The sequence below is a fragment of the Temnothorax nylanderi genome, unplaced genomic scaffold (assembly GCF_030848795.1).
Source record: "Temnothorax nylanderi isolate EJ_2023f unplaced genomic scaffold, tnyl_v1.0 TNYL_tig0099_pilon, whole genome shotgun sequence".
Classification (NCBI taxonomy): Eukaryota; Metazoa; Arthropoda; class Insecta; order Hymenoptera; family Formicidae; genus Temnothorax; species Temnothorax nylanderi.
The window spans coordinates 66120-79572 of NW_027249161.1; the positions used below are offsets into that span (position 1 = coordinate 66120).

General features: G+C 29.5%; 1 protein-coding gene and 1 pseudogene across 1 annotated transcript; both read left to right on the forward strand.

Moving 5' to 3' along the window:
- Positions 1–534: 534 nt before the first annotated feature.
- On the forward strand, positions 535–4812 carry LOC139775497 (uncharacterized). The gene is made up of 9 exons (XM_071711525.1): positions 535–678; positions 1900–2019; positions 2086–2207; positions 2900–2977; positions 3489–3605; positions 3733–3823; positions 3913–4058; positions 4407–4539; positions 4617–4812. Exons 1-9 carry the CDS (start codon positions 535–537, stop codon positions 4662–4664), a joined length of 999 nt encoding a protein of 332 aa, XP_071567626.1. The 3' UTR covers positions 4665–4812.
- An 892-nt stretch (positions 4813–5704) lies between these two features.
- On the forward strand, positions 5705–12661 carry LOC139775498 (uncharacterized; annotated as a pseudogene).
- The last annotated feature ends 792 nt before the right edge of the window (positions 12662–13453 follow it).

Sequence of the window (13453 nt, forward strand, 5' to 3'; positions counted from 1 at the left end):
AAAATTTCGAAGTACGAAATATATATAGGTAATGCATTATATAACTATATATATTGGTAATGCTCGACGTTCTATTAGTATTATTAGTATGAAATATTCTGTTTTACGTTCTATTGGTATGAAATATCCTGTTCTCTACTTCGCGTGCATATTTATGGGACATAAGAAAAATAAGGAACATTAATATGTACATCACATAACTGTAAATTGCGGTAATTTAGTTATTACTGTAATAGAGTATAATAGAACAAAGATATAGTTACTCTTTCGCGAGAAACGTAGCACTTTATTTTATTTTGAATTATATTTTGGACTTTATATTCTCTTTTTATGCGAATATAAGCATATTATATCCAAATCTCAATTATAGCATTTACCTTTAGTGTCTGTACGGACAACAAAGTGCCGTAACGTTAAAAAGTTGATAATATAATAATATAATACTGAAAGAAATTAAGTGAACGGTGACGGGGTAAGGGAAAAGAAACTTCTATAGCCTATGAGTTCTCAGTAACGCTTGGACTATTGCCTGAAATGGAGTTTCCTGAGGAGAAGTACTATAGACTCAACTACATTCTATTGTCATCGATTGGACTCTGGCCATACGATAATTCTAGCATCAAACAAATTCAAGTCATACTATCACTACTGATATACATATCGTTTTTCACAGTTCAGGTATCTGCATTGCTTTTTTTCATACATTGTACATATACTTAATTTTATTTGTTATATATATTTAACCCTTATATTGTCCATATCTACTTGGTAATAGTTCTTTTAATATAAATATTTAAATTTGACATTCTAAAATAAATAATAATATAATTTTGATTTGTGCTTATATAATAATTGTAAAACCCTATATTAGTATTCATACTTTTTTATATTTATTTTTGTTTTCTGTAATTATTTTAATTAATTTTTTAGTATTACTATAGGAAAATTCTACTTGCAAAACATATCTAATTAATACAGCGTGTTAAAGAATAATTTTAAAAATGCAACAAAAGTATACGCATAGAATTTCGGATACTGTCAAAATATTCCACATACATTTCGTACTATACGCAGATAATGAACAAATATAATTACCTGAGTTTTTAGATCTATTCCGTCGTACTTTTTAACATAGTCACTTAATTTTCATAATTCTTTATACTACTAATAGGTATTATTACATCCAAATTAGATCCATGTCCAGCATATATTACGTTCATCTCTGTTATCTAGTTAATTAAGAAATCTAATATTCGATTTAGGAGATTTTTAGATATAAATATAATATTATGAATCGTGTTTGGCATTTTTGCGTGTGCAAAAATAGCTTGTTAGATAAGAATGTCATCTGCATATTTGACAAAAAAATTATTTTAAAAAAATTATTATACACGCATTTTACACTCACACACAAACGGCGATTCAAAATATACTCTAAATACTGTTACGTGTATTTACCTATAGTAAATAGTTCAATCTCTTTTGTATAATGGATATACTTCTAAGAAAGATTTAACATAATTTAAAAATCACTTGAGTCTCATCATAGCACAGCTATTTTAGTGTGACAAACGTTTTCTTATCAATTTTCATGATCGAGTACGCATAATCAAATTCACAGGCTTTATTCTAAAGATTAAATATTTTTCTATCTTTTTCATTTTGATGTACAAGAAATTGCAATATTTGAGATCATTGTCAATAATAACATAATTTGGATAATCTACAAAATAAATACGTAACATATACAATACAAGTATTTAGAATATACTTTAAACGCATATTTTGTGTATGCATGAGTTTTTTTTTTGAAATAACTTTTCTTTCAGATATGCAGAACCTGCTAGTAATTCTATAATTATAAAATATTATTCGCACATCAGTAAATGTTGCTTACAGTTTATGAAATTATTCGTTCCGGAATACAGCCTTGATCTTCTTCTGGAAGTGTTAGCTATTAATTTCCTCTTTTTCATATGGTTTATCAAATATGTTGCTTTCTCTTCTGTTATGGAAAATGTAAGTTTAACAATAATTTAATCTGAAGTTAATCGCTATGTACAATAACATCGTATGTATTAATAGATAAAACAATTACGGAACTGTGTCCGAAGTAATTGGAGTATTCTGGTAGACGATCGAGAGATTGATATATTACATAAATATGCTAAAATTGGAAAACAATCTACAATAGCTATAGCAAGTAAGTAAAAATTTTCGAAAAAAATTTTAATTACTTTATTTCAATTAAATTTGAGTTACCTGAGATAATTATGTATTTCTGAAGTGTAGAACGTAACTTAAAATTAATACAATTAATTATCCAGTTTTTCTTTATGTATATTTTGTATATATATTCTATATAAATTTTGATATAAATGAGCTAGCGTTATCTTTTAGAAACCAAAATACTAAAAAATTGTTGATTTTATCAAGTCGTGCTTGTTGGGTTTTAAAATTAATGCGGCAACTACGCATTCTTTGTCAAAGTTCTTTTTTCCGTGTATATATATAAATATTACCAACAATTATGAAAATATGAATTATGCTTGTGTAAAATACGATCTATATATTATTTAAAAATATCTATATTATTTAAAAATATATTTTTTTATAATTTCGTTAAACTTGACAAATAATAATTTGAACGTTTACACGTGAGGCAACGATTATTCTGTGTGACTGAATAAATTAATAAAATTTTAAAAATTTTAGTATGCGTCTATTTTGGAACTCTCAGTTTCACTTTAGTACAATATATTCCGGATTTACTTGATATCGTAATGCCTTTAAATGAGTCTCGTCCACGTATACTTCTCCATCAGACAAAATATTTTGCCAATCAACAAAATTATTTTCATATCATAATGATACATGAGGCTATTGGGATACTCCTTAGTGGAACTACTGGAGTAGCTGCTGAAACGTTCTTATTAGTAAACTCATTACATGCTTTCGGAATGTTTAAAATTGCTAGGTACATCGTAAGTGAGATTCTTATTAAACAATTCTAATTAAAAACTTTTTTCATTGCTTTTGTTCATTTTTTATCTCTTTTAAGCTAAAAATTCAATGGTTGTATTTTCTTTTTGATTAAGAAAATATTTCCACGCAATAAATCAGATTTTCTTATTCGACTGATATCAATCTGTAGATTTTTTATTTATAGCACTTATTAGATTTTAGATACAGTCGAATCCTGGCACCGTTCATTCTTTTCTCCTTATTATTTACTGCAATTACTGCTTTTACTCTTGCGTTGCTTTCTTTTTTGTTTTATGCATAATCACATGTAATTTCGCAAATATAAAATAGTGAGGAAATAGGGCAAGAAGAGAAGCTGGAAATAATGTATATACATATATACGTTTTATATTTATTAAAATAATGTATAATAGAACAACTATATGATATAGTTTTATGGTAAAAATTTAAATTAATGGCGTGCTGTATTATGTATCTCTTTCATGACATACAGAATTTTATAGTTACCGTATGGAACGTATGTTAAGCATAGATGTTTCACAAATACCTATAGCTAAAAGCTATATTATATTCCATGATAAAATAACCGCTGCAGTGGACATCCATAGGAGAGCGATCGAGTTAGTATATCACTAATTCCAAAAATGTCTTTTATACAAATAGAGTATTGGCAAGAGCTCAAAGAATATTGTAATTTTTTGCAATTTAATGATGGAGAGTAATGACGAAAAATCTTTATTCTGTTAGATTTTCGGACCTATTAAAAGCAAGGTTTGGACTGTCGTACTTATTTATGATTATAGCGGCTATATGTTCGGCAACTGTTAGTCTCTTTCGTGTGTGTAGAAAATACTGGTTGTATACGATCACTGTCGCTAGCTTTATAAGATTATTTGTAATTATTGCAACCATCGATTTTATTTGCAGTTATTTCGAATAATGACGATGCAACAGGAAAAGATGGAAATTGTTAAATTACTCTGTTATGTGGTTTTCCTTTTTCTATTTTTAATTATAGGCAATTTTGTTGGGCAAGAATTTATAAATCGCGACAATCATGTCCATCGAACAATGTATGTAGTACAATTAATATATTTTTTTAAATACAATATATGATATACTGTATCGAAAATTTTACAATTTGAAGACTCATACACTGAAAAAAGGTTTTAGTTATAATAACCAAGGCTTGGTGAAATAGCTTCAACTAAAGGGTTTAGTGATTATGACGAAATAATTTAGTTAATGTTAACAAATTTGGTTAACATTAACCAAATATTTTGTCATAATCACTAAACCCTTTAGTTGAAGCTATTTCACCAAGCCTTGGTTATTATAACCAAAACCTTTTTTCAGTGTATATAGTTTCTATATAATGATATGTTTAGAAAATAATTAATTTTTCTTTTTTCGCAATATAGATGCAATACGAAATGGTACAATGCTCCGTTAAAGATACAAAAGTTTGTACTTTTTTTGATCAGAAAAACTACAAAAAGTTATAAAGTTGATGCTGCTGGTTTGTTCAGTCCCTCCTTGGAAGGTTTGGCCACGGTGAGAAGTCCATATCATTAATAAAAGTAATTATCGCATCAACCAGCTATACATATAAATAATATTTTTTGTTTTAGGCCATGAGCTTATTGCTTTCTTTTCTGACGCTTTTATGTTCCATATAACTTCAGTTATAAAAAATACATCCGTCAATTTTATAATTTTATGATTATACGGAAACACATGATCATGTTATATAAATCTCACAACATAATATTAATTTTAACAGAATATTTTTAATAAGCAATACGATTAAAGATCTGTGTTTGAAAAGTATAATCTTGATCCCTTTGTTATTAATTTCAATCTGTTTAGCAAATACTACAACGTTAATCATTATGTCACATTTTCCCCAATGTACAAACATGATTGATTAAAATAGCTTGCTTATTTTTATAATAAAGAAAATAAAATAAAAAATTTTAAATTTACTATACTTTTTATATAAATATATATATATATATATATATATATATACGTACAAATACCATCAAGTCAAAAATTTTCTTTAACAATTTGTAATCTATAAAAGAAATAAGCAAGCTAAAAATAGACACGAATTTGAATGGCAATGCGTTCCTTCGAAAAAATTCTATTGAAATCACGTTCCGTGAGGATAATAACCTTGCTTCCGGTGCTCAGTCTCCCTTCTACTCAACTTTAATCGAATGGAGAATTATCTTCGTTTGTTATGCAGAAGGTGACTATTCATTCAACTGTTCAACAGGATTAAAGTAACGTCTACGAACACTCGAACGAAACTGAAGAACGATCGTTAGCGCAAAATGATGAAAGCGCCTGCGCCAACTTCGGGAGAAAGAAAATTTTTTCCCTTTCAATATTATCATCTTATTTGCACACTTTGCAGAACAATCTTTATCTTACCGTTGGTACTTTACGACTATTACAGAAATATCGTCTGGAAAGTAATATGTATTGACCGGCTCATTACTGACCCTTTTCTTTTACTGGTACGACAGATAAACTTTCCTACTGCTGTTTGGCTTCTATTATTACCATAATTTCGCACAATTATCGAAACAGAAATGCGATAAAAATAGCGGAAAGCGAGAATCTTTAATAAAATATAAGTAGAATGTATAAATAGAATTGTAGTTTTTCTCGGCGTCTTTCGGCGCAATCGTGCTTCAGCCTTCGCAAAAAGATGGAATCTATCGGCGAACGTTACTACAGAATCCAACAAATCTTGTTAACCATGCTTGGTCTATGGCCGTATAACGATACAATGTATAGACGTATTCAAAGTATATTTTTCATTCTATATACTGATTTCATTTTCCATACTTCTACAGGTATTCTTACCTTTATTTCTTTTTAATTTTGATTTTTAAAATATTATATTTGAACAGCTTGAATATGAACAGCTTTTGTGTAATAAAAAACTGACAAAATTTGTATACATTTGTGCAAATGGACAATCTTTTTGAATGACTGACATTCGAACGAAATTATAACAAAATTGAAGAACGCTTAGTGTTTTTTTGAATCATATAAAATACGATTTTTAAAATACTTGTTCTGTAATTTTATATTATACATTTTTGTAAAATACAACAAAATATGTATAATAATTGACACACATTTAATTATATATACTATAAGATTATAAATAATTAAAAATCTCGTGGATAAAATATATTATTACAGGTAGGGAAGATTATAACAAGCGCATCTAATTTAGAGAACTTAATTGCTTCAAGTTTTATCATATGCTGTACCTTGTCTAGTGATCACTTTAAAATATGTTACATTTTGTACGAAATCTGAAGATGTAAATTCTTTACCTAGTTATATTTGTCTCAAAAATGTACAATATTGTAAATATTGTACATTTTTGTAATGACACTGACTTTCAAAACATTTAAGATATTCTACATGAAAGATATTTAAAACTTTTATTTTGTACATAACTATTCAAATATCCCCATATTTGGTCCTCTTATTTTGTTTAAGAAATAAAATATATTAAAATCATATATACATACATATAATAACGTATAAAAAAATCAATGCTTATTATTATTAACGATAGATAAAAAAGCTACTAGAGCTAATAAATTATCATTGGAATTTAATAAAGTGCAGAGAGGAGTTGAAAATTTTACAGGAATATTACTACATCGCAAAACTGTTGACTTTTATAGGAGCAGGTAAAACATCTTTTTAATACGCTGATAACTATGCAAACATTGGAATTTATTAGATATCGATGAAAATAGCCTTAATTTTACTAGCACTTTGTTATTAAAAGCTTTAATTAAGAGAAAAAATGTATATTACTACGAGATATAACATCAAATTTTATTTTTATTAAGTTATAATGAGGAAAAATAAAAGATATCAAAAACATATTATTTGTGACATTATATTAACCCTTTCAACACTGAATACTTTTGTTTATTATTTAAATTGGGCACTGTTAAATAGCATCATTTGCTAGACGTCTTTACACATTTATACTGAAAGGAATAATATAACAATTTTATAAATAGGATTAATTATAATATGATTTATATTTTAGCTCTTGAGCTGCTCTTTATCTTATTTCACGATTTTTGTGTCACTACAAAATTAACGTTCTTATGGGTGATATATGCATAATACCACAGACGAAAATTTCATTAAAAATTACTTTGTGTTAGTCGATCATCGAAAGACATACGAGATCACATGCAACGAAAAATTATAATTCACGTGCAGAAATGATCGAACCAGTGTCTTAAGATTCACTGCGTAGTACAAAGTAGTATTAAATTTATTGCTTGTCAAAATATAATATATAAATATCAATTTAACCGTCAAATTTTAATCATAAAATACTACTCCTATTTCTATTTTCTACATAGACGTGATATATGAATCTATGATGATTTATTTAGGCTGAAAAACAATTGTGAGTCTTGACTCATCTGCGCGTATGTTAAGAGAACATACTGAACATGAATACACACACATATAGGTATATATAGAACACGAAAAAATGAGATACTGAAAATAGAGTACGGAAGTAGAAAATTTCTACAAGCACCAGTTTTTACGTTCACAGCAAATGTACCAACATTTATACACTCCTTTTTTATTTCACCTGGTGAATGCAGTTTCCACGTTGCCATTAATTTCATCAACTAACATCATTAAAAATGTAGTACGAAAAATGCGAAAAAAAGCTTTCTGATGTTTTCGAAGAAAAAAGAACAAAAGGGAAGAAAATTGCTTTCGGATTGTATCCCTTTTTAGAGCATAATGTATAAAAGAAGATAACGGAATAAATTGATCACGTTTTTATTAAGATAAGGATTAATACCTGGTTGGTCAAATATTAATGATAAAATATACTTTTTAGAACAAAATAAACGTTATTACGTTAATAATATCATTTTGGCACTTTTCTATTGGAGTTATACATTAAAATCAATGTTCTATGAAATGAAACATTAGAATATTACCTATCAATTCAGACACATGAGAAATATGTCTAAGTTTTGACAGTATAATGATTTATTAATTCATAGTTTCGCGCGCACCTTAAACATATTAAAGTAAAATCAATCTTCAAAATATTTGTCGTATGATATCCAATATTCCCATACACACCTTACAACGTTCTGATGATTCCAATCGCATAGCAACCTTTTTCCAACAATATTGGTATTGTTGAATACATGTCGAAGGAGAGCACCCGAGCACCGTTACCGTCTAACGTCTCGAATCGAACTGAAGAGGCATGAAAATACGCGAAAGCGACGTTGCAATTGCGCTTGCGTCGATCGAATATAAAGGGGCGACAATAATAGAGAGGAAATAACACACTTTGCAAGTAATACATATTTGTTTCCAATATTTAGACGCTTTATTCAGATGTAAGCTAAAACTATAATTTAAGTTACAATTTTGTAATTTTACGATATTAGTAGAATTTCGTAATTTCGACATTAATGTAATATTTGCAAGTGGAAAAACGCGGAAAATAGAAAATATGAAATTATAAAAGAACATAGCAAGTGGAGATGAAAAAAAGATATTCCTAGAAAATTTGAACACAAATGCATCGCAGCACTCGTACCGAAATGAGTTGTACGGCGGATAGTTATTACACTATTAATCGGAACCTGTTACTATGTGTCGGCCTATGGCCATATCAAGGATTTGGTTTCAGGTGTATTCTAATAACATTTATAACCGTAGTACTTTTATCCAGCGTAGTATTTCAGGTATGAATCTCTTTAAATCTTATATCTGTAACTAATTATCTTCGATGTTATTTAATATTGCTATTTGATATAAGAATTAACAAAATAGAGTGCGCAAAAATTGAGCGCATAATTAATTTTAATAAATTCTCTGCGAGGAAATTGCGATAGCATAAAATTCTGATGCATTCAGCGATGTTAAATACTAATTAGAATTATTATATATTTGTATATGTATGTATATTGTAACAACTTCTTCGAAGCCACTACAAAATTCTAGCCAGAAGGTCATTAATATTAACAAAATTAATTAAAAGTCAAAATAGCCGGAAAAACGTATCGCTTTCAGCTAACAACCTTCGTCACGAAAGAATACAGCATGGAACTTCTTCTAAAGATCCTCGCGTATAGTATTCCATGGCTGAGCTATATGTTGAAGTATAATATTTTTTGCTTAAATATTAAAAAGGTAACTATATTCGATATTAATGCTATTTAGGATATTTTTGAGAAAAAAAATGACGGATAATCATTATCTTACAAATTTAGATGCGAGGTCTTGTAGAACGAGTGCGTTTCGACTGGAGTGAATTAAACAATGCGCGTGAACTAGAAATAATAAAACGGTATTCAGCTATCGGAAGATTCATCACGTTAGTTACGACATGTAAGCAACATCTAATGTTCCAACGTGCTTCCCAAGGTTCGGTAATGATTTAAAATTGATTTAACTATTGCAGTGTTCATCTATATGTCTATATTTGGCTTTGTCGTGATACAGCTTCTGGCAAATTTTATTCTGGACTTCACAACGGCCGCAAACGAATCTCGTCCGCGGCGGCTTCCGGCCGAGACCGAGTATTTTGTGGATCAAGAAAAGTATTTCACTCTGCTCATGTCATATGTGTTCCTTGTTGTCATATGTGGCCTAACCACGGTAATAGCCATCGAGACGCTTTTTATGTCATACACGCAACACGCATGTGGATTATTCGAAGTAGCCAAGTAAATACAGTGTTTCAAGAAGCGGATCAACAAATTTTGATGACGTTTTACAAATTGCGTTACTTTTCAGTTGTCGCGTAGAACAAGCACTGCACAAAGGTATGGCGCGAGATATAATATCTGTTGCTGAAAAAAACACAATAATACGTCAGGGAATAGTCAGTGCAGTCGATGTACACAGGAAAGCAATTGAGTCCGTAATTCTCATTAATTTAACCAAGAAAATTTTTTTCATTCTTTACCGTGATTTTTCTCTAAATTATTCATTTTTCTAATAACTTTGCCTGATATATATGTATAATAACTATTACCTGACTTTTGTCAGGTAATAATTATTATACATATACATATTCATCCTATGCACGTCATTATTCAAGGTTTATCGAAATGTCGATAACAAGTTTTAAGTGGGTGTATTTTATCACACTACCAATAACCGTGCTATCGCTGAGCATCAATCTCTATCGCGTGAGTAATTACTGATATATTCTTATCGATACTAATGACGCTGAGTAATTAACATATCTTAGATGTTGTCAACGTGACACACCTGCGTATACCATTGTATCCGTAGATGCAAGATTTGCATTCCTCACAAAGCAAACTGATCGTTTGTATGATCGCAGCTTTCTCGACTAATAACGACCGAGGAATATCAGGATACAATAACAACTCTTCTGTTTGTTCTTGGTCATTTTTGGTATCTGTTCTTCTGCAACTATTTGGGACAGGAGGTGATCGATCATAGCAGCAATGTCTTTCATAAAACGTGAGAGTTAATTAGTCATATACTTTATATATATATAGAGTGTAACATAAATGTGGGCCGCTACTTGAAGGGTGTAGTCTACTCATCAAAATGAGTAAAAAAGTTCACATAAACGTATGTCCAAAAATGCATCGTTTTCACGTTACAATCATACGCCCCTAAAGAAGCGGCCCACATTTATGTTACATTCTGTATATGCATATATATATATATGTATATATAAAATATATATTAGGATGGTCCTTATTTTTCGATTTTTAAATTTATTCTGCGGCACCCCCCAGAATGTTTCCAATTCGCAAAAAAATAATCCCTGCCAAAGCTCAGCTCGATCAGATAACGGAAACCCGTGCCCCCGGATTTTTAAACATTTGAGTTCTTTTGTATTAAACTGTTTATTCCATCAACATTGGTTTTTAAAGCGTATTTTCCACAAAAATCGGCCTAAAGCACTTTTCTTTTTTTAACATGTGTGTCTTACTTTTCTGCATCGTTTGAGACCTTATACGTCTCATTTAAACAATTAGGTAAATTGTTAATAACTAAAAAATAAAAATAAATAGTTATTGCATTTATTGCTTGATCAGCTGGAAAAAAATATGTATGGGCTATAAAAGTTATAGTAGTATGTTTAGAGCCAAAAGAAGAACAAAAATTAAAAGATTACTCTATTACTCTATATAAAATAATCAGTTGTAAAACTTTAAACGCGTTTTTCTCGAAACTACAATTTTGTAGCTGGGCGCTCGCGTATCTCAGACAATTTTTATCCGAATGACTTAAAATTTGGACAGAATGTTTATAACAAAATTGTCTTCAGTTAAGCGTACGATTTTTTTATTGGACAATTAGTTTTTGAAAAACAATTAAAAAAGTGAAAAAATTTTCGGTTGAATTTCCAACTTTTTTTTAGAATTGCGCCATTTTGTTAAAAATTAATATTTCAAAAAATCCGTACGCTTATCTGTATGTTGTGTGTGTGTGTGTGTGTGTGTGTGTGTGTGTGTGTGTGTGTGTGTGTAAACCTATAACATATTATATAGTTTAAAATGACACCAAATTTTTTTATTTTAGACATCCTGTTCTGACGGAACATGAGCGCCCGCGCACCCACAATTTTTTTGCAGAGGTACACGGTACCACACGCTAAAGGCGCAAATATTAATATTTTTCAACGATTTTTTTTTTGCAATATATTCAATATATGTACTTTAAAGAAATAAAAAACCAATTTTATTAAATTTATTATTTTTCGCGAAAAAAAATTCACGAAAATAGCATTCTTTTTCCGGCCGTCACAGTGGTTTCCCCCCTTAAGTCTCCTCAAGTTCCCTCCTAGAGTCCCTGTCCTCGGGGCTCCCAACTATGTCAGGATACAATAAATGCAATAACTATTTACTTTTATTTTTAGTTATTAATAATTCACCTAATTGTTTAAATAAGTCGTATAAGGTCTCAAACGGTGCAGAAAAGCAAGGCACACATGTTAAATAAAAAAGAAAAGTCCTCTAGGCGGATTTTTGTGGAAAATACACTTTAAAAATCAATGTTAATTGTGTAAACAGTTTAATACAAGGGAATTCAAATGTTTAAAGAGCCGGGGGCACGGGTTTCCGTTGTCCGATCAAGCTGAACTTTGACAGGGATTATTTTTTTGTGAATTGGAAACATTTTGAGAGGTGCCGCAAAAAAAATTAAAGACAAAATTTTTTTGTCGAGTAAATATATAAGGACCCACTAATATACCCCGTATATGTATATTATAATATAGAGAAGAATAAATTTGTTCCAATATATATATTAAAACTTTCAATTATGATCTTCTAATGGTATATTATATAGATACAACGTACAATGGTACACGGCTCCGGTGAAAGTGCAAAAGTTATTGCTGCTTGTAATGCAAAGAAGCATGCGACATTGCACAATTATGATTGGCGGCTTATTCATTCCGTCGTTAGAAGGATTCGCCACGGTAAATTCTCGACACTAATAATAATCTGTCATCGAACATTGTTGCTTTATAAATTGTCAAAAATACAATTTTTATTTTAGCTTACAAGCATGTCACTTTCATATTTTATGGTAATTTATTCTATCCAGTAAGCTCGTAAAATAAAATTTATCATTAGTCGAACACATAGGTTGTGTCACAATACAGTAATTCTGGTATACCTATTGCAAATGTTAATGTAATAGTACAAAAGTAATTTGTAAAATTATAATTATTATTATTTATTGTATAAACAACAATTTTACGGAATTAACCAGTATATGTTTTATGGAACCGTAATGCGTAATGCAAAAATATAATAAGGATTGATACAACATTAATCCAAGAGGATACGCAACATTAACAATCGAACTGTATCTCTAAAAAAAAAAGGAAAACGTAATTCCGCTTCCTGTTTACATTGTACAGTTTTTTTATCAGATTTGTAAAATTAATCTATTCTAGGAATAAGAACGATATATTATCACATGATAATATTGTTATCATTATTTCCGATATCTTTAGAAAATTTATTCACATTCCGGCAATTTAATCTTAATAAATTAATTTTATGGAAATTTATTTAATAGAAATACCATTTAAATGGAAATTTTTTACCGCATTGTGAGTTTTAAGGGTAATTACGTTACAAACTAATATATTGCATTAGTAATTATGACAGCTTACTAATTTAGAGTTTTTGATCCAAATAAGTCATCACGCGGTAATTCACAACGTAATCTTCATGGTGCTCGCCAAGCATGGTACGCAAATATTGCTCTCAACAAAACGTATCTTACAATTAGTCAGATGTCACAGACGTGATACTTGCATACGCTATCGTTGCATGTTGCATCTAATTGCATATGTGCAAAATCAGTATTCCTCCTAAAGTTAACTGATAAACGATTATGCGATCGCAGTTTACTCGATCTG

Excerpts from the sequence above, each read along its gene's own strand:
- LOC139775497 (XM_071711525.1), top strand. The coding sequence starts at position 535 with ATGGAGTTTCCTGAGGAGAAGTACTATAGACTCAACTACATTCTATTG. Across the intron at positions 2,978-3,488 it reads GGAATGTTTAAAATTGCTAG|TTACCGTATGGAACGTATGT; the intron begins GTACATCGTAAG and ends AGAATTTTATAG. Across the intron at positions 3,606-3,732 it reads ATCCATAGGAGAGCGATCGA|ATTTTCGGACCTATTAAAAG; the intron begins GTTAGTATATCA and ends TTATTCTGTTAG.